Below are 25,790 nucleotides of genomic sequence, written 5' to 3'. Positions count from 1 at the left end.
TAGGAAAATGAATAGTAGGTCTAAATCTATATACATTTTCAGCTGGAAAAAAAAAAAACTTAGGCTCTTAAATTCTACTAAAAATAGACACCTAATTTATAAGCTTATCTTCTTTTGAATATTGGCTATGTTGCTCAGGTCCTTTTCATTCTTGACACGAATTTTCTCTACCAATTGATCCAAGAACCTGGAGTAGCAGAGATCCTCCAGAAGGGAAGTGCTGCAGCAAGTCTGAAAGGGTGATTAGATGAAAGCCCTCTAGTCTCCTGACCACAGGGGAACAAGTAAGCCACGACACCAATGATAGAAGGTTGCAGAGGTGCAGACCTCCGCTGGTCTAGAGGGGAAACGTTCAGGAGGAACTCAGCAGAGTCCAACTATTCACCCATCAATTTGTGAAGGGATGCCTTTGAGTAGGAGAATCCACTATATCATAATGAAGACACTTCCATGGTGAAGCTCTTGTGGTGAATAATACACCAGCATGGAGCAACCTCATGTGGGAAAATTTCCTCCATTTTGGATAAGATTTTCTCATTTCCCTCTTCAGTCTTCACAGAGCTTAAGAAAGCAAATAAATTATTCACTAGCTCCAATAAATGAGGATCCCACTGATTGAAGGACCCTCTGACAAGACATCCTCTTCACAAATCCAGAAAGCTTGTCTCCACCACAGTTGTGGGTAAAACTAAAGTGGAATCTGGCATTACTATTATTCCTGTTATAATGTTGGCCAGCTCCAAGGTGCTCTGCACTGATTACATTGACACCTCCTTTTAATCAGTACCCTAAACTCCATATGGCAGCAGTAGCTTCTTCCGTGCCATGACATCCACTGTAGAATTGTTGGATATATGTACCAAGGTGATCTACATAGGTATTACTGATGTACTGCTAACCCTTAACCAAAAAGCCTGATACTACACTTCTGATGCAACTCCAAAATTGCTCTCTGCTTCAACGGCAGTCAGAGTAACTGATAAGTATGGGAAACTGATAACTATGGGAGCTTGCTGGGCAGACTGGATAGGCATTAGGTCCCTTTCTGCCATCAATTCTCTGTTTCCTATGAAACAGCTGTGCAGTGTTCACAGCACCTTGGATTGTTGGCTCTGCACCAATGACATGGCGGCACCTTGGTCAGCTTTGGATAAAGCAGAGTTGCTTACCTGTAACAAGTGTTCTCACAGGACAGCAGGAAGTTAGTCCTCACATATGGGTGACATCATCAGGATGGAGCCCGATCACAGAACACTTTTGTCAAAAGTTTCTAGAACTTTGACTGGCACTACTGGGCATGCCCAGCATAGCACCAATCCTTCAGTCTAGTATACAGCAAGAAGTACGTGCGAAAAATAAAATAAATCGGAAGCGAACCCAACTCCGCGGGATGGCAGGTGGGTGTCGTGAGGACTAACATCCTGCTGTCCTGTGAGAACATCTGTTACAGGTAAGCAAGTCTGCTTTCTCACAGGACAAGCAGGATGGTAGTCCTCACATATGGGTGAATAGCGAGCTGAGGATGCCCGAGTAATGCACCAAATGCACCCAAAGATGTGCAACAGGCACAACAACAGGGGTGGATTTGGGTAGGAGGGCATCCTGAAAACCCTGAACGGGCCGCTGGAAGGATGTTGGGAAGTTAAGCTGAGTATAAGTTACATAGAACAGACAGGCCAAAAATGGAATCTTGCCTGCCAGCCTTATCTAGGCAATAATGGGCTGCGAATGTATGGAGAGAACTCCAAGTAGCAGCCTTACAGATGTCAGTAAGCGGCACCGAATGGAGGTGCACCACTGAGGTCGCCATGGCCCTGATAGAATGTGCTTTTACACATTCTGGTAGCGGAAGGCCTGCTTGCTGGTAGCAAAAAGCAATACTGTCCACTAGCCAGGAAGAAAGGGTCTGCTTGCCCACCGGATTACCCAATTTGTTTTTATCGAAAGAGACAAATAGTTGAGTGGATTTCCTGTGGGCTGTCGTGCGCTCTAGATAGAAGGCTAGGGCATGTTTGCAGTCCAAGGAATGCAGAGCCTATTCTCCTGGATGCAAGTGGGGCCTGGGAAAGAAAGCAGGTAATATGATGGATTGAGGTGAAATTCCGATACTATCTTTGGTAAAAACCTAGGGTGGGTGTGGAGCAGTACCCTGTCATGCAGAATTTTAGTGTAAGGCGGGTAGGTGACCAAAGCCTGTAATTCACTAACTCTGCGAGCAGATGTTATAGCGAGGAGAAATAGTACTTTCCACGAGAGATAGCAGAGATCGCAGGAGTGGAGAGGCTCAAATGGAGGTTTCATGAGCCGTCCTAAAACATTAAGGTCCCAAGCGGGGGATGGAGGGCGCAAAGGAGGTTTAAGGTGGAGTAAACCTCTCATAAAGCACGTCACTAAAGGTTGAGTGAAAAGAGAAACATCTCCTACTCCACTGTGGAAAGCAGCTACCGCACTGACATGCACTCTTATAGAGGAAGTTTGCAGGCCAGACTCTGACAGGTGCCAGAGATAGTCCAGAAACTTCGCAGTGGGTCTATGGACATGGACGTGCACCAGATCATAAACCTCTTCCATTTAGAACGAGAAGATAGTCTCGTGGAAGGCTTTCGTGAAGCTACCAGGACTCGGGATACCGACTCTGAAAGGTTAAGGGGTTGGAGTATTAATCTTTCAACATCCAGGCCATCAGGGACACAGCTGGGAGGTTGGGGTGTCATAGGCACCCTTCGGCTCTGGGATATTAGTAGTGGATCTGACCCCAGAAGAATGCACCGGCATACTGATAGGTCCTGGAGGATTGGAAACCAGACTTGGCGTGGCCAGTGAGGGGCTATAAGAATCATTAAACCCTTGTCCTTCCGTAACTTCACGAGAGTCTTGGATATGGATTGGAAGTGGAGCGTATGCGTAGAAGAGACCGCTGGACCACGAGAGGGCGAAAGCGTCCCTCAGCATCCCTCGGCGGTGAGTGGCGGCTGCGAGTAAGCAAGCAGACGTTTTCTACTTTGCGGTTGTGGATGTACGTAAAGAGGTTTATATGGGGATAACCCCAATGTTGGAAGATTGTGTCCACCACCGTGGGGTTGAGAGACCATTTGTGTGGATGAAAGGACAGACTCAACTTGTCCGCCAGAACACTATCCACGCCCAAGTAGATCGCTCTGAGGCACCTCAAGTGGGAAAGAGCCCACGCCCATATCTGCGCAGCTTCCTGACACAGAAGGTAGGTGCCCATTCCTCCTTGCTTGTTGATGTACCACATCGCCACCTGGTTGTCTTCTCAGGGGGAGATGGTTCTGAAGGCATGTCCTCCGAATCCTGGGAAGAATCATCGGACCAAGGCTGGTAAGGCTGGTCTCCAGCTCCCATGGGATCTTCAGATGGAAGGAATGGTGCAATTCCTGTGGGAACAGGCCGAGGCACCGACCGAGGACGTTGTGGCATTGATGATGGAATCGGCACTGATGGAACCAGTGGGCGAGTCGGTGGCGGGACTCCCGACGGTCCGGGGATAGGCTCTGCCCTCTGTGTGTCTTCGTCCTCCGGTGATAAAGGAATCTGAATGGACAGCGTGGGACAAACTGGTGTCTTCGGATCCACCGGTGGAAGGACACTGATGAATGTGTCCAGCCTGCCCAGCAGAGTTGCGAGCACCATGGGTATCGGATCGGCAACTGGAATCTGTGCCAATGGAGGCTGGAAGCCCTGTAGTGCCTTTACGATGGGTCTCTTGGATCATCTGATCCAATTCCTCACTGACGCCTGGGGCGTGTAAACCCAGCTCCGGAGTAGGAGGCAGCGCTGGCGTAGCCAGAGGGTCCACTGATGAAAGTGGAGTTGCAGCTCCTGGCACCAATGAAGGTGAGGAACGCCTCTGTGATCCAGTTGCAGAAGAGGATAGCGGCTTCTCTGGAAGGGATTTCTTATTGGGAGGCTCTATTGACACCGATGCCAAGGAATTGCCTGGATCGGTGGACTGAGCCTTATGATGGCGGAGCCAGCACTTTTATCTATGTTCACCTCGGTCCTTCTCCGGAGCCGAGGACAGAGAATGAGATGTCTTCGTAGCAGTCTGTCGGGTGGGCAGCACCGGTATCCCGCTGCTGACGAGAGGTCGATGGCACCGGTTCAGATGATGTTGAAGCACTCAATGGAGTCTGTGGTTTCATCTGAAAAAGAAACTCCATCTTTTCTGAGCCCTTCCGGCCCTTCGGCATCATTTGGGCACATTTGGTGCAAGTTAAAACATCATGGTCCGACCCCAAATACAACACACAAATCCTATGCGGGTCTGTGATGGACACTGTCTGAGGACAATCAGGGCACCGTCGAAAACCAGATGCCATTGCTTCGTCAAAACCTTAGCCGCGGTGCGGTCAATGGCCGGTAGGCCCCGAAGGGAAAACTAGACAGGAATCGACCGCAAATGAGGGTAAAGCCTCGCTTCACGACCGCGGTCTTGGAAATGATGGGGGGGACCCCGGATGGGGTAGAAAATTTTGAAAGAAGTTCCGTAAGGAAAATTCCTGTCAGGAATTTCTAAAGAGCTCCTTAACCCGCGATGAAAAAAAAGACTGAAGGGGGACCCCTGCTGGTTGCAGGGGTCCCCAGTAGTGCCAGTCAAAGTTCTAGAAACTTTGACAAAAGTGTTTCGTGATTGGGCTCCATCCTGATGATGTCACCCATATGTGAGGACTATCATCCTGCTTGTCCTGTGAGAAAGTAGAAAGCTCAACAGTGTGGGGATCTTCCATGCCATGTATGTAGAGGGTACCTATGCCGATAAGACTATGTCCTGCCTCAGCATCAAGAGGAGGTTTGGTCTGGCAGAGCTCTGCATCGATTGTGTTAATCTTCTCTTTAGCTCTGAAGGGAATCCCCCATACTATATAGGTACATTTTTTGGTGCCTCTCCCAGTGCATAAGCTTCTGTGCCACACAACTCCTGACCTAAGGTAGATCCAGAGGCTGACACCATGGGAGGGAGAGCTTCCCATGCTTGCAGTACTCAGAGGGGGAAACCTTTTTTTTTTTTTTTTTTAATATTTTATCAGAGGGGGAAACTTCTCACTTTGACTTCCTGTGTTGGGAGCCTGACAATGCTTCACTTTGATCAGGAGCAGCTTCACTGCTTGGCCTTATGCAGAGGCTTGGGGCTCTTAGCTTCCAGCACCTTCCTTAAGGTTTCCTTCTTCAAGGAACCCTGGGAAATATACAGCCATAACTATAGTAGCTGAAGGGCCATGGTCCGGACTCAAGTATTAATAGCAGAGAGTGTATCCATGATAGACATCTTGTGCCATCAGATGCCATGCTCTAACATTTCCTTTTGATTTTCTGTATGTATGTGTATATATATATATATATATATATATATATATATATATATATATATATATATATATTTTTTTTTTTTTTTTTTTTTTTTTAAAGAATTTAAAAAGTTTTGTTCAATGGGTTGCCAAGGCAGCAGCAAAACATGTTTGAAAAAATGAGGCAGTAATTTGATAGCCTGGAACATGTCCATGTGGTAGCTCAAACAAAGGAAGACAGAGAAGCTCATGAGGCAACGTGCACAGGAAACCCTGTGCATTCTCAATAAAGTCTTTACTGAGTATCCCCTCAGAGCTTCATATCATGATACTTAGTTCTACAACTTCCTTTCCATCAGAAAGCAGGGTCTATTGATGCCATGTGATGTCAGCCAAGCGAAATGGTTAATTCTCATCTATTGTCAATGGTGAATGGGAGTTTTCAGATAAAAGCTGTTTTTTTGACAACTAGTGGCCTAATTCACATACTAGGTTCACACACCTGGTCTGTTGATGGAGATGGCCCAGTAAAAACATTTTCCCTTATGTCTGGTTTCCATTTGTCCGACATCACACAATTTACTGCTTCATGTATCATGAGTGGAAATAAATTTGCACATGTGAGAAAAACCATAATGAACAGAGCACAAGACATCCAAATAAGGAATATCTTTTGCAGCTGGTTCCCTTTCCCTTACCAATAGAGATCACAGTAAGTTTGAGGTTTTGCCTTTTCTGCTACACTGTTCTATGCCCGGTATCAGAGGAGTGCAAAGGAATATCAGCAGATAATACAAGATGCCACATACTTTTAGTACAGTGCTAGTCAGATTCATGCCCTTTTGTTTGGCAGCCAGTCCAAGGAAAGACAGAATTCTGAAGTGCAAAATATATCCATATTTTACCATTTAACAGTGAAAGTTGGGGATAATGAAATCTTACCAATTAAATACTAAAAACTTATCACGGTGCATCTCAATAATAATCTGTCAGACAATGTTCAACACTGTTTCAAGTGCAAACTCCTCCCAAATTGTCTTGGTCTCGCCACATTCAATAAAAGATGAAGCATGTGCTTTTAATACTAGAAAGGACTAAAAATCACATTTTGAATGCAAGCCCTATCAGTAAAGTAGGTGCTTGCTCTCAGGCAATGTTTGCAGTTATGGATTGTAAGAGCAAGAGTCCAAAAAGTCAGGGAATAGAAATGACAGTTTACACTACAAATCAGGGACTGTCCTATTTATTCTCTTGATTTTTGGGTTATTTTCAAATAGACCTCACCAACAAAACTGGATTAAATAATGCTTAACTTTAAGCATGTTCCCTTTGTCTACTACTCTCTAGGCCTGTGCACTTCTCCTTGGTCTATTTCTTCCACAAACATTAATTTTTGCACCTCATTAAGATGATCATGATTGATCTGCTTGCTCAGTGTACATTTTATCTATACAAAATCTGCTTTATATTGCTAAAATTAGTCTGAATTAGAAATAGAAAAAAAAAAGAGCAAAATACCAAAATAAGGGCTGAAGATAAGTTTCATTCATGTAAACAAAAACATTTTTAACATGAGCATGGTTTAAAAAATTTCTATACCAGCGCATGTTCTGTGGCAGTGATCAAAATCCTAGATATGAATTGTTATACACTAAAAGATTCTTAAAATTAATTTATCCTTAAATTACATGTTTGTGTAACAATTTATATACAAGCATTTTTGTAGTACCCACAATGTAGAAAACTGATTTGACGTGTCCACTTAGTACAACAGCAAAAATGTCATTGTCCTAAAAAAATTGACATTTGCTTCTATTATTGGCAACAGTGCAAAAAAACACAAAACAAAAAAAACACAGCAAAATGAAAGCTCTGCTCTTCACAAAGGTCCCACACCTCTGCTGGAGAGGACAAAAAGATGGGCCCCTTCTCTCAATATGTACTGCCATCTAACCTGTCTCCCTTCCTAGGCCCCAAATATGCATTTGGCCGTGCGCAAATTTTCAAGCATGCACCTTTACTCCAACATATCAAGGAGTTCAGCACAAAAAGAAAACAAAGCTTTCACAAATTTGTATTCCTTCATACAAATCACATCCTATTAGTCCCAATGGAAAGCAGTGGCTTAACTCATGTTTTCTTAACTCTGGAAATTTAATTCCTGGTCACAGGTATAGTCTGAGACTGAACTTGGGATATGTGGCATAGAGATCCTGTACTCACAATTTGTGCACATAACACATTTTATGTGCCAAAAATGTAAATAAATTGTGTTTTATGTGTATATTTTTAGATTTGCATGCTTTTTTAAATTCCCAAGCTGAAGTTCAATGCACTTTTTTTTTTTTTAAACTCATACCTTATTATACTATGGAGCCTCTACTCGTAGCAGGACTATAACCCATAGGGTCTGGGTTATCCCAGGTAGAATATCTAAGACAATGGCATTTAGTTAGATATATACTGCTAAAACTAACCTTTAGGTGTACAGTGCCCATAGCTCCTAATGGCAAACACCAATGTCTGTCTGATATGGTGAAAGTGTTTCACCATATCAGAGAGACATGTCTGATATGGTGAAACATATGTTACTAAAAAGGTAGTTCTATCATAATATAGTGCTAACAGTCAAGCCACTACTTGAATCTAAAAATTCAACCACAGCATCAGATAGTACTACTCACATTTTTTATGGTGCTTTGTTATAATTTGTTATATGCATTTAAGTTTCCCTCAAAAACATTAAGAATGTACCTAACCCATAAAATTGCTTTTCTGTAAGAGGATGTGACAGTTGTGTCCCCCTCATCCTTTACATATTTGTCGTCATATGGAGATTCACTGTCTGAAGAAAAATCAAGAAATGAAACAAGGTGGAAAAAGTCGGGAGACAAAAGTAAAAGTTTGCTTTAATCCTGTGTAGCGTCTTCATTTAGCCTTTTTGCTTTTCCCTGTTTTTTTTTTTTTTCTGGCAACAGTGAAGTTCACCTTCCATAATTTCAAGATGGAAAGGCACCCCTGGCATTAGGGTAGACATCTCCCAAAGCAATTTTTCCATTAGAGAAAAAGATCAACACTAGCTGTATATATGTGCAAGCAAAACAAAGCAGGAAAAAAAAAATCATGGAATACTATCACAGCTACAAAAGACTGTCACAAAAGACTACATTTTATTTAACTGTTTTATTCTGCCTTAGAATAAAAACCTCACTTTCACATAGTAAGGTACACCGTGCTGTTCAAGGTTCAGGTACAAAACACCCCAATTTGTTACCTAAAAATTTAGGGACGTTATCAACTCCTACCTTTGCAGCATATATCAGTGGTATTTACAGGTTTTCTCTGGTTTAAATAGGCCTAGGACATTTCACTGACTGTGTACATACATCACAAACGATACGTGCCTTTGTGTTCAGAAACCTCAGGAGAGTTCATCGGTATCATGATTTACAGATCCTCACCAGGCGCAGTTGTTAACATGCAAATAAAACGCCATTTATAAGAAATAATTGCTATGGCTGCCAACTTACTACACTACCTTTTCTAAAGGAAACCAATTACAGAAAATCAGATCAATTCTGGTAGTGCTATGCAAAGATTAAAAAAAAAAAAAAAATCTCTTAAATATTCCAATTTTCCAACAGCACAGCCCTCCACAGCTTATTTCCTGAACACTTTTGAGGTCGGAGTTTAACAAAAGTCGGAAAATTAATACATTTTATCTTTGGATCCCCTTTTTTTGTTCTACGGCCTTCATACCTCCATGAATGAGCAAGATTACTACCTCTTATGACTTAAGCTTATCCAGTTCTAGTAAATTTAAAGTTGGCAACAAACTCCATAACCAAGTTACTTATGGTCTGTTGCCATTTTGAGAACCAGCATGCTTACTTCTCCAACCTCATGTCTACCAAAACACAAGCAACTTCAAACATTAAGACACTTGTATATTAAATGTAATACACCAATAGGTATTATGACAAAAGTAAAACTGCAAGAAATGACACATGGAGACAATGCTACTTGGTTTTATTCCAGGCATGTCAGAAGGAACACCTAAATTCATATGCCCGATCCCATTAAGATTAACTCAACACTAAATAGAGCTAACTTTCTATGAGACAACAAAAAAACTGAACCTTCTGTTCCTTTTTGGAAGTTATTCTCAATTTAGACAAATCCAGGGATATGTCAGAAAATGCAGACTGAAGTTCTTGCTGTGAAGGATGAAACCCAGTTTGGTATAAATTGAACACTTCAAATTTTCACCACTCACCCCATGCAACAAATTTACAGGCTGGGGAGGGGGGAGAGAAAAATGTCCCAACTTGCTTCATGTTCTTTAGCATCTCAACTCCTGCATAACAGTACATCTGCAGACTAAAAATTCTCTGTTAAAAAATTAGTTGCTTTTTATACAGCTATACAAAGTTCTCAATGTGTTTCTTTGGCAATGGGATACAATGCAATTTTACAGCTATATAAAAAAAGCGTTCCTTTGCCTAAGAAAGTATTTACTGTATGTATCGTTGACTCACAAAACAGTTTTTCTACTATCTGGCATCCAAACTAGTTGACAAAAAAGACAAGACTCTCAAAAGGAATATTATAGGATTTCCCCAAACAACCTTCAGCAGATCAAACTCACAGTATTGACGGCTTTCTGCATACAACTGTCTGTAACTTGGAGCAATTATCAAATACAATTTATTAATAAGAAAAAAATCCTCAGTTATGGAAAAATACTCTTAAGCTCCACTGAAGTACTGCTTCAATTTTTTTTTTTTTAATTTTAACTATACATAAGAAAAATTACTTATCCTTCTATTTCAAATATATTTAATGCTCAACATCGTCAAAGATGGCCATTTTGTTTTTGAAACACACTTAACTGCCTTACACCCTTTAAAGTTAAGCAGCTAAAACCCCAGTGCTGGTGACGAGTAGAGAGTAAAATCGAAACTTCTTCATTCTTTGCAAACAAATTCTCTGGATTGTCCATGAAGGCTGAAAGTTTTTGCCTAGTAACAGCTTCCTTGTAGACTATGCAGCTACCTTGTTGTCTTTCTAGTGGGGAAAAAAGGAAAAAAAAAGTTATTTGCCTTTTAGAAGGTAGCAATCATATACCTGTAATAGTTTTAGAAGAGCGATTCTCAACCATTGGTCCCGTGAACTGGCACTGGTCCCACAAGTATTCCTGCCGGAACGCAGAGCAACAATGATTGCAGGAGGATGAGGAGGAAGCAGGACCTGCACTATAGGGGCTCTTCACCCTGAACCACAGCCAGCAGAGACTTTTCCTAACTTTCTCCCCCCCCTCACCACAGACCTTTAGATTTTTCCAGTTAGGTCAGGTCCCAAGGCCCCATCATCTCTGGGAAGGGAGCAGCTGAAGCTGAAGGCTAACAAGCCAGCGAGAGACTGAGCCAGTATCCGCTCCACTCAGACCCTACCGCCCATACAGAAGCCAAATGGGCACGGGGCCAGAGATCAGAGCAGAGGCCAACTCAGTCTCATGCAGGCTCACTAACATTTGGCTGCAGTTCTCCTCCCAAAGGCTGAGCCTCTAAGACCAGCCACAGCTTGAGTGGGCAGGTTCATGAGGAGGGAGTATTGTTTGTGGTAGTATTGCTGGCTGGCAGGGATTTATTTATTTTTAAATAAGCTGGCAGTTGACTGAGGGGGGGGGGGGGGAGGGAAGGATTTTTTTTTTCCAATGATCAACTTCTGGCTGATCGGGAGGGAAAGGTAATTGTTTTCCTTTTCTGAGGACAATACTGTTGGTTAGGTGAGGGGAGGGGAAGAGGTCTTTTTTTTTTTTAATTTTTAAGAGCAAATTTTTTTTTTTTTTTTTTTTTTTTTTAAGAAAAAAGTGTCAAACTGGCTGGGTACCTTCTTAAAATGATAGGTCAGCTGCAGGGTGGACCCATGAGATTAAAGACTAGGCTGGGTAAGAAGTATATCCTCCCGCCCCAATCAATGCTGCAACTGGTTTACATAATTTAAGAGCTAGCTAGCAAGACCCTGGCATGCAAGAGGTTTAGAAACACTGGTCCTGAACCTGTCAACAGCTTTTTCCCCCACTACCTTTAACTTACAAAACAAATAAGCGTACCAAATCATATGCACAGGGATTTTCAACTCAATGTCAGTTTTTATAGATACCTTGTTTCAATGGTCACTAATTTTTTTGACCTTTTTTCTTTTACTCCACTGGAAAAAAAGTGGAACGTGAAGGCTGCCACTGGTCCTGAGCCAGTATCTGTTCTATTTAAAAAATTACTGCAGTCTAGTTGCTTAGGTTCAAAAACAATCAAATATCAAGTCCAACTTTCTTCTGCTTGCCTAACGGGTCTGAAAGGAGTTGGCTGAAGAAAAGGCAAACAAGAGTGTTCAAGAAATATAAAGGATCCCAAAAAGGAGAATACAGGAAAGAGCATCTGGTGAAACTGAGGGAGACAAAAAAAAGAAATCAAGAAAGCAAACGGTAAGGTGGCAGAAAGGATTGCCAAAGATAAAGTGAGGTGACGACATTTTTCAGATATAAAAGAGAAAGGTTCGAAGTGGTATAGTGAAATTGAAAGGTGACAATGATCAAAGTGTGTGGAGACACGAAGAAATGGCAGAAATATTAAATACTTCATTTCAGTGCAAGCTAAAGACGACCCTAGAGAAGGACAGTCACTAGCTGACAAGACCAAAGATAGGGGTGGAGTAGACGAAACTCCATTTACAGAAGAGAATGTATGGGAAGAGCTAGGACAACTGAAAGTAGAGAAGGCCATGGGACCTGATGAGATTTATTCCAGGATACTGAAGGAACTCAGATGTGCTGGTGAGTCTGTTGCAAGACTTATTTAATAGATCCTTGGAAACGGGAGTGGTGCCACAAGATTGGAGAAGAGTGGTGGTGCTCCTGCTTCCTAAGCGTGGGAGCAGAGAGGAGGCTGGAAATTACAGGTTGGTTGGCCTCACTTTGGTGGTGGGAAAAATAATGGAGACTACTGAAGGAAAGGATAGTGAACCATCTACAAACTGGTGGGTTGCTCGACCCAAAGCAGCATGGATTCACCAGGGGAAGGTCCTGTCAGACAAATCAGATTGATTTTTTTTTTGTTTGGGTGACTAGAGAACTGGATCTTGGAAGAACGCTCGATGTGATTTATTTGGATTTTAGTAAAGCTTCTGATACGGCCCCTCACAGGAGACTCGAACAAAATGAGAAACTTGGTCTGGGTGCCAAGGCAGTGGCATGAATTGCAAACTAGTTGACTGACAGGAGATAATTTCTCTTTACATGCTATTAATTACCTGATAAATTCCTTTTATTTATTTATTTATATTTATTATTTTTATATACCGACATTCGATCTCAATTGAGATATCACACTGGTTTACATTCAGGTACTGTAGGTATTTCTCTATCCCCAGAGGGCTTACAATCTAAGTTTTTGTACCTGAGGCAATGTAGGGTAAAGTGACTTGCCCAAGGTCACAAGGAGCAATAGCGGGACTTGAACCTTGGTGTCCTGGTCCATAGTCCAGTGCTCTAACCACTAGGCTATTCCTAATGAAGAAAGTTTAATCCATGCCAGAGGGTTATGCACCTCTACCAGCAGATGGATACAAAGCAAAGCTGACATCATGGTATATATACCCCAGCACTGACATCAGCCGGCCAGTGTTCTCTGCAAAAGCCAACTGTGGACAAACTAACGATATTTGATTATGACTATCAACATCAACCACTCAAGCAGTCAGATAACGGGGAACACTGAGCTCAGAAAGTGTAATATCACTAATCTAGGGATTGAAAACTGATACTTGCCAGTCATCCCCAGAAACTCAGCCACTCAGGACAATAGGACCACAGACTGGCAGCCAAGGGCAGGAAGGTGGATTAACCTGTCTTCACTAAGGAAAAGGAAATCAGCTAAGTAGTAATTTCTCATTTCTTAGCATTCAGACAGGTTAATTCACACCAGTGGGATGTACCCAAGCTACTCCCGAATACAGCAGGAGGCTGCCCTCAGTCCACCCCACCTTGCATGTGGCAAAGGCTGTGTCCTCCCAGGTCTGCACATTCAGGAAGCAATACCTGGAAGGAATATAATGGAAGATCATGTCACAGGCTTGAAAAAACTCGATGGGATACAACAATCGAAACTCTGCCCATGACACTGCTCAAGCCCTAGTAGAATGAGCGCTAACCCATCTAGGTAACGGCTGCTCAGTATTCACATACACAACTGTGATAACTTCCTTAAATCCAGTGAGCTATCGTAGCCTGCGACGCCAACTCACCCTGTTTACTGTCACTATGGAGAACAAATGGTGGTCAGTTTTCTTGAGAGATTTAGGACTTCCAACTACCTCATCAGATGCCTTTTGACATCCAAGGTCCGCAATAGAGGATATTCGTTCATATCTCTTGCTCTCACTGTCCAGCACTGGCAAGAAAATTGAATGATCCAAATGAAAGTCTGAGACCATTTTTGGCAAAAAAAAATAGACCAAAGCTGGACTGTCCCCAAACACCCCCACAGGAATGGTCCCTGTCCGAAGAACCTGCAGCACAAAACTCCACGCGCAGAACAAATTTCCATGATAATACTGTCCTCAAAAGTCAGTAACCTCAAGGAGAGGCCACATAGTGGCCAAAAAGTGAAACTTGCCCAAATGTTCTAGAACCAGATTAAGGTTCCATAAGAGAACTGGCAACCATAAGGGAGAATGAAGATGCTTCACTTCTTTCAAAAACCGGACCACATTCAAATAGGATGACAAGGGTCTACCACTCACCTGGCCCTGGAATTGGACAAGATCTGCCACCTGCACCTTCAAGGAGTTAAGAGCCAAGCCCTTAAGGAACCCATCCTGTAAGAATTGAAAAATGAGCAGAATCTTCATCATACGAGGAAGCATGCCTCGTTCCTTACACCAAGCCTCAAACACTCTAAACTCTAGTGTAAGCTAAAAAAGTGGAAAACTTCCACACTTGAAAAAAGGTGGAAAACACAGCAGTGGAAAATCCCCGCTTCAGCAACCAACCCTTTTCAAAAGTCAAGACAAAATCAAGCTGGATCTTGTAGAGAACAAGTCCCTGTGGATCGCAACCCAAGAGGAGAGCTCATCAGGAGCCTCCACAACTGTGTATAGCAAAACCTCCTGGGCCAACCTGGAGCCACTAGAAGCACCAATTCCAAGTGTCTTTTGATCTTTTGAATCACTCTGCCCAACATGGGCCACAGGGAAAAGACATACAGAAGCTTGCCTTCCGGCCACCCTTGCCTTTGCACTGTGTGATATCATCAGAAGTCTTAAAAAAAAAAAAAAAAAAAAGTAGACGAGAAGGCTGCAATGAGCTGGTATGCCTTATCTGACATCTCCCAGACTCCTGATCCAGACTGCCTGCTGAGAAAATCGGCTCTTACATTGCCCTTTCCTGCCATGTGAAAGGTGGAGATCTCCTGATGATATACCTCCGCCCAGTCCCTGAGCTGGGCTATGTCCTGCGACACTTGCTTGCCTTTAGCGCTTCCTTGGCAATTGACAAACCACTGTCGTATAGTCTGATCTTACTCGGTCCACTTAACCCTGCAAGCTGTTGACTAACCGCAAGCATGCCAGCTGAAAGGCCCATGCTTCCTGCCAAGTGATGCCCCAGAGAGTCCTTTGCACTGCAGAGCCCCTCACTATCAATTCCAAACAGTGAGCCCCTTAACTCCGGAGGCTTGCATCCACCCTGTGTATCAGCCAGACTAGGGTCTGTAGGGAACGCCCTTCCTCAGAATATCTTGCTTTCAACCACTATTGCAGTTAGATGCTGACCTACAATGGTAACTGAAGCTGCATCGAGTAGTCCTAAGACTTTGTGCATACAGTATGCGCTGAGGACAATGCATATGTGTTCTTGCCAATGGAACCACCTCCAGGGTGGATGCCACCAAAACTATCAGTTGTAAGACCACTCCAGAATACCTCGGTCAATAGCCACACCTGCGCTAGCAGTTTCTGAATGGGGCCTTCCTGCAGGAACGTTCTGCCTTGCTTCATGTCGAAATGGACAACACGATAGTTCAACATTTGAGACGGCTATAGACTGCAAAAAATGGCGAACTGCGGAAAACCACTGATGCTCCAGCGAAAGGGCATATGGAGATATGCCTCTGACCGATTCAAAAACATAGAATTCCCTTGACTGCAACTGCCATCATCACCAAGCTTAGTTTCCATACAGAATTGACTCTCCAATGATGATTGACCTCCTTTTTGGTCCAGTATGAGGCAAGAGGAACCTTCCTTCTTGGGAATAATGAAATAAATAGAACAGCCCGTAGCTTCACGTGAGTTGGGCACTGAAATCATGGCCCATCAGTTCAGAAGCCTTGACAACAAACTCTAGTGCCTGACTCTTCTGAGGAGAGAAGAAGAGATATGCCATGAAAACATCTCTAGGGATGGAGAGAAGGCTGTAGAGCATAGCCTTCCCTTATCACTCTGACAGGAACTTGACCCCCTTCTGATTAAAAGGAGATAGGCGACCCCTTATCTCCTGCTCTGCGAGATGGGTCACAGACCTTCGCCGAGGAGGGTCAGGAGGCACCTCCACCCGAGCTTGCGCCCTGTTTGGGCTTCCTGGACCGAAAGAACAGAGACCTACTCAGAGGCCGTCCTCTGAGAATGGAGAAATTACTTATCTGATAATTTTGTTTTCCTAGCGTGTAGCCAGATGGACTCAGGACCAGTGGGTTATGTGCTCTTCTGCTAGCAGGTGGGAGGCAGTCAGATTTCAAAGCGGTGATCTCAGCTCCTCAGTATCTCTCTGTTTCCTAGCAGATGCAGACGTTATCCCCACATTAGCACGGTGTAAGCAAAATTGCAGCACAAAGAAGAAATTCTTACCTTCACGTTAAAGAGGATAGAGTCCTGCAGTGATACCCAAGGGTCCCTCCCCTAGTTGAGAATTCCTGAGGTGATGTTCGAGATCCCTCAGAGGTGTGCCTTGATCTGGTAGCCGGCTCCCGGCGTAGATTTAGCCACTAAAGTGGCTGAAAGGCAGCGGGTGCATAGCCAAACTAAAGCCCTCTCCCCCCGCAGCTGGAGACAGTCCCTGCACGCGGTTGGAAAGCAGGAATCTTTAACCTAAGGTCTCCGGGTTGGCACGCCGTACCAACTCTGTTTTCCATCCAGTGAGGTAAATAAGGGAGCACCGATTGGGTTGAGCAGCCTTGGTTGGGCTAGGCCCCGTTTCGTCACGGTGGTCCAAACACGTGGAGACCCTCGGCAGCTCCATCTTGTGCGTGGGAGGCTTCTGTACAATCTTCCCCTCCTTGACTGTCGGTATGCGTGGGGCAGGCCGGACTGTGTGCGCCCAACTTGCGCATCTATAACACGGCCACACACATAACTGTACGCGTGCATATCAAGGTGCATTTCTAGTGCGATTATACACAGAGGCTTTGGCACCGGCAACAAAGAAGCTCAGACGACACTCCCTTTGCACAGCCTGCCACATCAGAGCTGCACAGCCTGAACTGGAGTGCTGCCTGTGTCAACACTGAGAGGAAGCCCAGGGAAGACTAGATTCTCAGAAGTGTTCCAAGCCTGGTCCTTCACAGTCGGAGGATGGGTCGGGAACTAGCTCATCCGACAGCACCCTGGACCTAAGCAATTCCAAAATGGTTTCCTCCCCACGAGAGAGCATTTCAGTGGCCCCTACTCAGACTCCCCCTGGAGCTAATATGGATCCAGGGGCCTTCTTCTGGTTGGAATTTTTCCAGGGACTGCAAGCCTTCGTTCAGGCACAGGCAGCCCCGGCCACAACCTGGGTAGAACCCCAGCTGGGAGTACCTGACCCTGCTCGGGTGCTTCGAGACATGCCTCGCCTCACCAAGAATTTCCCTGACAGGGACCCAGGCACCACAGATGACTATGGTGGCTCACTAGAGGAAAGGGAAATCCCTCCAAGCCTGGAACTATACAGAACCATGCTTCGTTTCTTCCACAGGGACGAATTGCCAGCCCCGGTCTCCTAGACTCTGGGGCTCCCAGGCACAGACCCTATTGAGGAACCAAAGAAGAACCCCATCTTTGTGTCCCTTCGTAAGGCCTCATGCTATTTGCCAATGCTGGAAACCATCCAGGAACTGATTGACCTGGAATGGGATGCCCCAGAGGCGAACTTTAAAGGAGGTCAGGCCTTGGAAGCCTTGTACCATCTGGAACCAGTGACCAAGGAATGCCTGCGTTTTCCGAAAGTGGACGCCGTGGTCTGTGCCTTCTCAAAGCGAACCATTCCCGTTGAGGAGGGGGAGGCATTAAAGGATGCTCAAGACATATTAGAATCCATCCTTAAGAAAGCCTTCGACGCAACAATGACACTGCAGATCGCTTCCTGCTGCGCGCTGGTGGCACGCTCCTGCTTGTTCCTCTCGAGCGAGGCAGATAATTCCGGAGCGTATGCCGGAGAAGCGATTGAACCTGCCGCAGCCTTCCTGACGGACGCAAGCTCAGACTTGGTGCATACCTCAGCCAGAGGAGAAGCCCCGGTAGTGGCGGCCAGAAGGCAGTTATGGTTGCGGAACTGGTCTGCAGATGCGACTTCTAAGGTGAATCTCACAAGAATGCCTTTTAAGAGATCTCTCCTATTCGGAAGCGAATTGGAGAAACTAACCAGCAAGTGGGGTGAATCTCCAGTGCTTTGGCTACCGGAAGATAGAAGAAAAAGATCCCAGCGTCCTTCTCCCAGAAGAGCTAGGGGCAGAGGCTCCCAACGCTTTCGACCCTACAGAAATTTGTTGTTCCAGGCACTTCGACCCTCCGGGAGGTCCCAGTCCTTTCGGAACAGACAACCGAAAAGATGAACAGGTCCAGGGCCAGGCTCAATCCAAGTTTCCCAATTAGGATGGGCCGACCCATCCACAGGAAGAGGAAACAGGGGGTCGACACTCCCTCTTCTACCAACAATGGTAGAGATCACATCAGACAAATGGGTACTAAACATTTGAAAAAGTTACTCTTTGGAGTTTCACAGCATCCCTTGGGCCAAATTTATGATATCACCCTGCCACTCTCACCTCAAGAGACTGGCAGTGGAATCCACTGATAAGACTACTCAGTCCGGTACCTACACCCCAGCAAAATTCAGGGCGTTATTCCATCTATTTTATCGTTCCCAAGAAAGAGGAGTCATTCCGACCCACCCTGGACCTCAAGAACATCAACCGTCATCTGCGGATACTACACTTCCGCATTGAGACTCTCCGCTCCGTAATAATGGCAGTACGACCGGGAGAATTCCTAACCTCCCTCCCTGGACCTCTCCGAAGCCTATCTTCACATCCCAGTCCATCTAGACCACCAGAGTTTTCTACATTTTGCGGTACTGGGCCACCATTACCAGTTCCGGGCGCTACCCTTCAGCCTGGCTAGGAAAGCTGCCCTTTTAGCAACAGAAGAACCTGGACTTGCTTATTGGCCATCTTTTTCTTTTTTAAAACTCGTTCCCAAACAAGAATGATCCTTTAAGAGGCAATTCTGTAAGATTAAACTTTGAAATTGTGTCAGCCGAACAGCAGCTCAGCCACAGCTACTGCCTGGCTGCTATCCCATAAGCCATTCATATCGCAGAGATACGAACCAGGTCCAGCATGCATCTGCCCAAAATGGCAGCGGCCGGTTCCATCACTGCCCTGGTATTCAAACCAGACTCATCAATTCCCGTGATCAGATCAGACAAGTATGAGCCACCAGGGAGCAGCAAGAAGCTATCTGCATCCTTCAATGTCGCTCCTCCTTCCAGAGGAATGATTGTCCGCTTGGTGACAGAATGTAAGCGCATTCCCATTCCAGAAAATGCAACTGCGCTCTCTCTCACTACTAGATCCACAGGGTACAGCCTTACTAAGGTTCATACCCCTTTAAAATTAGCTTCTGGAGCATCATATCCCAGATTAAGCATTGAATGGCACCCATAACGGGGAAGTAACTTCTTTGGCTCAGAAATGGAATCAATACCTTGTACTCCCAACATTTGTGTCGGGATGAGAAGAGCCGGCAATTTATCCCTATGATGGAACACTCTTGTAAGGATAGATAACGTCATCTGTGCCACCTGATCTGTGCCCCCAAAGTGACCCTCAAATGGCAGAGGCTTACTCAGATGCTTACCCGTAGCACCATACTTGTGGGATTCCGCAGTTTGCGATCCTAAAGTCTTTAATTAAGTTGGCAGGCTCCGCCGAACATATCTGTAGAAAGAACTGCTGCCCTTTAAATGATTCCACCCAAGGAAGGGTGGAAGGATCCACACCAGGGGGTGTCTACTGGTGCCCACTGGGTTGCCCTCCCCTGCTGAAAACTAGTTAGGGAGGTCTCAAAACCAAGCGAGAACTCTGAGAGATCTCCTTTCGGATCCATTCCCGCATCCTGCTAGAAGAACTGGGCTCAGCAAAAACTAGTGAGAGACAACTCTCCCTGAACAGCGCTGACAAGATCAGGGAGAAACCCAGGCTGTAATGTAGCACTGATATAAACATATATATCATATATACATATATATCAGCATTGTAAATCACGAAGCGCTTAGGCTTCTTTACCACCAACGCCATGGATAAAAATGTTCACTACCAGCACGTTTACAACAAGCAACTGACAACTGTGCGACTATACAAGATGAACCCGTACAAGTACACCCAAATTTCGGATATCCAAATTTTTAGGCTGCACAACTACACACTACCTACATGTATAAGCGCATACGATGGTTGCTCAAAACTTGTACGCCCAACGCATGGCCCAGATGGATGCCCAGCCTCGACGTGCAAGCATGAACAGACAATCAGGCACAATTCCATGGCAGCCCTGTGCAGAAAAAAAAAAAGCACGTAAATGCCACCACGGCCAATCACACGGCAACTCAAAGCTTGAAAGCGGGGCCTAGCCCAAAAGACCGCTCATCCTGCCAAAACTATCGCAACTCCCCATCCCGTCACGGAGGCAGAGGCAAGCATCTGTTCAGCCCGCTGAGGGTCGGAGACCAGAATAGAAGAGGGTGAAAGGAATCCCTAACATTCTCTCTCTCATTTCCTTCAACTTTTTTTTTTTTTTTGTAACTCCTTACCTGAACTCAGTCCGTCACAGCTGAGTACATGGTCAGACTTCGGCTGCAGGAGGAGGGCGAATGCCTTCACCACCACGCTCTGCTTCCTGCACCTGCTAGTCTTTCAGCTGTTCTCTCCTGGCAGTTAAGTTCATGCTGGAAAACTGGCTTCCAGACCAAGGGAGGGAAGGATCATGAGCTATCACCTCAGGAGAAATGGTATGTAAAGCACAATTGCTTACCTGTAACATATGTTCTAGGACAGCAGGATGTTCGTTCTCACAGATGGGTGACATCAGATGGAGCCCGGCACAGAAAACTTTTGTCAAAGTTACTAGAACTTTGACTGGCACACTGAGCATGCCCAGTATGCCACTATCTGCACATCCACTGAGGTCCCCCTTCAGTCTCGTAATATAGAAAAAGCAGAGTTGCTTACCTGTAACAGGTGTTCTCCCAGGACAGCTGGATGTCAGTCCTCACATGTGGGTGACATCATCGGATGAAGCCCTATCACGGAACACTTTTGTCAAAGTTTCTAGAACTTTGACTGGCACACTGAGCATGCCCAGCATGCCACCAACCCTGCATCAAGCAGGGGTCCCCCTTCAGTCTCGTTTGTAGTAAAAAGTACAAGCGAAAAATAAAATAAAACATAAGTGAACCCAACTCCGCGGGGTGGCAGGCAGGTTTCATGAGGACTAACATCCTGTTGTCCTGAGAGAACATCTGTTACAGGTAAGCAACTCTGTTTTCTCCCAGGACAAGCAGGATGGTAGTCCTCACATGTGGGTGAATAGAGAGCTACAGGATAACCGAATAGAATGAATCAAAAACACCCAACGATGTGCAACAGAGGCACAACAACTGGGGTGGTTTTGGGTATGAGGGCAGCCTGAGTTTCCCAGTGGGTCGTAGACAGGAAGTTGGGTTATTAAATTGGAAATAAATTACACATGACTGACTGCCTAAGATTGAATCCTGCCAGCAAGCCTTGTTGAGACAATGAGCTGCAAATGTATGGAGAGAGCTCCATGTGGCAGCTCTGCAGATGCCAGCAAGAGCCGTGCTAGCAGAGCATTAAGATCCCATGCTAAAACCGAAGGATGCAGTGGAGGTTTGAGCTGGAGCAGGCCTCTCAAAGTGCCCTACCAGGGGTTGCGCCGAGATCGGGGCATCTCCTACACCTTTATGTTAATAGTCTATGGCGCACCACAAGGAGAATCTTTTCCATTTGGAACGATAAGATCTCCTAGTAGAAGGCTTTTGTGAAGCTACGAGGACCTGGGAGACACCTTTAGAGAGATGAAAGGTTAATATTACAATCCCTTAAACATCCATGCTATCAGAGACAGGGAGTGAAGGGTCGGATAACGCAACAGCCCATTGTTCTGCGTTATCAGAGTTGGATCTGTGCCCAGGCGAATTGGTTACTGGACTGAGAGGTCGCGTAGGATGGGAAACCAAGCCTGACGCGGCCAGTGAGGGGCTATGAGGATCATTGTGCCCCCGTCCTGCTTTAACTTCACGAGAGTCTTACTGATGAGTGGAAGTGGAGGGTAGGCATATAGAAGACCCGTTGCCCACGAGTGGGTGAAGGCATCTCGTGGCGGTGTGTTGTGCCTGCGGTGTAGAGAGCAGAAATTGTCCACTTTGCGGTTGTGAATTGACGCAAAGAGGTCTGTGGGTGGGTGGCCCCACTGGTGAAATATCTGGTTTGCTACAGTGGGATCTAGGGATCATTCGTGGGGATGAAAGGTCCGGCTGAGGTTGTCCGCCATCACATTGTCCATGCCTGCCAGGTGGGTCGCTCTCAGTAGCATGGAATGGGAGAGAGCCCAGGCCTAGATCTGTACCGCTTCCTGGCATAACAGGTAAGAGCCTGTGCCCCCTTGCTTGAGGTACCACATTGCTACCTGGTTGTCTGTTTGGATTAGGATTACCTTGTTGGAGAGGCAATCCCGAAAAGCAAAGAGGGCATATCAAATTGCCCAGAGCTCCAGAAAATTTATCTGGTGCTTTGCTTCCTGTGTGGTCCAAGTTCCCTGGGTTGAGGTTGACAAGATGGGCCCCCCAACTCAGGTTGCATGTATCTGTTTGTCAGAGTAATTTAAGGTTGCGGAGGTTGGAAGGGTAGTCCTATCTGAAGGTTGGACTCCTGTATCCACTAAGCAAGTGAGAGACGAAGCTGGCTGGTGACGTGGACAATGTGGGACATGTGTTGATTTAATTGGGACCACTGGGTCTTTAAAGTCCATTGATGGAACAGCTCCCTTATGAGGAAAGGCTGAAGAGGTTATGGCTGTTCAGCTTGGAGAAGAGATGGCTGAGGGGGGATATGATAGAGGTCTTTAAGATCATGAGAGGTCTTGAATGAGTAGATGTGAATCAGTTATTTACACTTTCAAATAATAGAAGGACTAGGGGGCATTCCATGAAGTTAGCAAGTAGCACATTTAAGACTAATCGGAGAAAATTCTTTTTCACTCAACGCACAATAAAGCTCTGGAATTTGTTGCCAGAGGATGTGGTTACTGCAGTTAGTGTAGCTGGGTTCAAAAAAGGTTTGGATAAGTTCTTGGAGGAAAAGTCCATTAACGGCTATTAATCAAGTTTACTTAGGGAATAGCCACTGCTATTAATTGCATCAGTAGCATGGGATCTTCTTAGTGTTTGGGTAATTGCCAGGTTCTTGTGGCCTGGTTTGGCCTCTGTTGGAAACAGGATGCTGGGCTTGATGGACCCTTGGTCTGACCCAGCATGGCAATTTCTTATGTTCTTATGGGTAGTCGAGCCATTGGGATTACATGAACCGTTGACACCATGTGACCTAGTAAGGTTAGTAAATGACTAGCTGTAGTGGTTCGGCGAGTCTGCACTGCTTTTATCAAGGTTGACAATGTGCATGCTCGGAACTTTGGGAGAAATGCTTTGGCCTGGACAGTGTTTAGATCTGCTCCGATGACTGAGAGGGAATGAGAGGGTGCGAGATGAACTCAGATGTGACTTGTCATAGTTTATTAGAAACCCCAAGGATTGTAGTATGCTGATGGTGAAATGGAGGGAGTGGAGTACTAACCTCTTGGGATGGACCTCTGAGGAGCCAATTGTCTAGATAAGGATAGACGTGGATGTTGCACTGTCGCAAGTGAGCTGCGACTACTGCGAGGCATTTCGTAAATACACAGGGTGCTGATGCTAGGCCAAATGGCAGCACTCTGTATTGGAAATGATTGTGGCCTACTATAAACCTGAGGTATTTTCGATGAGGAGGGTACATGGCAATGTGGGCATAAGCCTGCTGAAGGATCTAGAGAGCAGAGCCAATCTCCCCATTGCAGGAGAGGGAGCATGGTGCCAAGGTTATCATTCTTTTTTTTTTTTTTTTAATAACAATTTTATTCAGGGATAGCAAATACAACTGATATTTACAGGTCACAGCCGGACATCAATCAAGGAATACACATCAATATAGAAAGGTCACAACCCTGAGAAACAGTGAACACCTGAATGAAAAAACTTTTACAATAATACCCAATCCCGTCCCCTCCCCTTACCCTTACTTTTCAATATATTTATAAATGATCTGGAAAGAAATAAGACGAGTGAGAATCAAATTTGCAGATGATACAAAATTGTTCAGAGTAGTTAAATCACAAGCAGATTGTGATAAATTGCAGGAAGACCTTGTGAGACTGGAAAATTGGGCATCAAAATGGCAGATGAAATTTAATGTGGATAAGTGCAAGGTGATGCATATAGGGAAAAATAACCCAACAGTGGCCTGGATTGGCCACTGTTGGAAACAGGATGCTGGGCTTGGACGGACCCTTGGTCTGACCCAGTATGGCATATTCTTATGTTCTTGTAGTTACACAAAGTTAGGTTCCATATTAGGTGCTACAACCCAAGAAAGATCTAGGCGTCACAGTGGATAACACATTGAAATCGTCGGTTCAGTGTGCTGCGGCAGTCAAAAAAGCAAACAGAATGTTGGGAATTATTAGAAAGGGAATGGTGAATAAAACGGAAAATGTCATAATGCCTCTGTATCGCTCCATGGTGAGACCGCACCTTGAATACTGTCTACAATTCTGGTCGCCGCATCTCAAAAAAAGATATTATTGCGATGGAGAAGGTACAGAGAAGGGCTACCAAAATGATAAAGGGGATGGAACAGCTCCCCTATGAGGAAAGACTAAAGAGGTTGGACTTTTCAGCTTGGAGAAGAGACGGCTGAGGGGGGATATGACAGAAGTGTTTAAAATCATGAGGTCTAGAACGGGTAGATGTGAATCAGTTATTTACTCTTTCGGATAATAGAAAGACTAGGGGGCACTCCATGAAGTTAGCATGTGGCACATTTAAAACTAATCGGAGAAAGTTTTTGTACTCAACGCACAATTAAACTCTGGAATTTGTTGCCAGAGGATGTGGTTAGTGCAGTTAGTATAGCTGTGTTAAAAAAAAAAAAAAAAAAAAGGACTGGATAAGTTCTTGGAGAAGAAGATCATTACCTGCTATTAAGTTGACTTAGAAAATAGCCACAGCTATTACTAGCAACAGTAACATGGAATAGACTTAGTTTTTGGGTACTTGCCAGGTTCTTATGGCCTGGATTGGCCACTGTTGGAAACAGGATGCTGGGCTTGATGGACCCTTGGTCTGACCCAGTATGGCATGTTCTTATTGTTCTTACCCCCTCCCACCCCACGAAACAAGAGAGCTCCAGGAAATAAAACCCCAAAAAATAAAATCATAAAGTTAAAGTGCAAGGCCAAAGATAATCCAAGGCAAGGAGTTCCTATGGCATATCCTGCAACCTTCCTAGAGAGATCCAGGTGCTGGTAAGGATTTCCACTGCCAGTAAGGTCTCCAAACTGCTTCGAAATGTCCCATCCTATCCAACCGAAGCGCCATCAGTTTTTCCATTAAGTACAGCCAGTGAAGTCGACGCAAAACACATTCAAAAGTAGAGGACAGGGGCGACCTCCATTCACATACTATTGCGCCCCGCACCGCCTGCAAACAGCTCGCACAAATAAACACTGAGGCTTAGGGATCTCGAGGAGAGTAAAATTCAAAAGTGCTGTGCGAGCTGTGAGTGCAATGGTGGGTCCCCACAGCTGCTTAAGCCAATCTTCAACAGTATGCCAGAGAGCGGTAAGGATAGGGCATTACCACCACATATGCAGATAGTAATCCCGTTGGCCACACTTACGCCAACAAAGCATGCTGCGAGTGGGGAACATTTTATTTAGTTTTACCGGGGTATAATGCCAACGAAAAGTATTTTATAATTGAGTTCCAGAGTCCAGGCAGATACAGAACTGCAGCTGGTGGCATGGAAGCAGGCATCCCACTCTTCGGGGGATAAT

The 25,790-nt window shown here is 45.0% G+C and overlaps 1 protein-coding gene across 3 annotated transcripts in view; it reads right to left on the bottom strand.

Annotated features, from left to right (window-relative positions):
* Positions 1-8,473: 8,473 nt before the first annotated feature.
* The window catches only part of LSM14A (LSM14A mRNA processing body assembly factor), a 192,023-nt gene continuing 174,706 nt past the window's right edge, over positions 8,474-25,790 (bottom strand). For all 3 annotated transcript variants that reach the window (XM_029608364.1, XM_029608365.1, XM_029608363.1), the window contains one exon: positions 8,474-10,376. In XM_029608364.1, coding sequence (XP_029464224.1) covers positions 10,353-10,376 — 24 coding nt within the window. In that variant the 3' untranslated portion in view covers positions 8,474-10,352. The remainder of the gene's footprint in view (positions 10,377-25,790) is intronic.

The sequence above is a fragment of the Rhinatrema bivittatum genome, chromosome 7, assembly GCF_901001135.1.
Source record: "Rhinatrema bivittatum chromosome 7, aRhiBiv1.1, whole genome shotgun sequence".
NCBI classification, from domain to species: domain Eukaryota; kingdom Metazoa; phylum Chordata; class Amphibia; order Gymnophiona; family Rhinatrematidae; genus Rhinatrema; species Rhinatrema bivittatum.
This window is presented reverse-complemented; position numbering and strand designations above follow the sequence as displayed.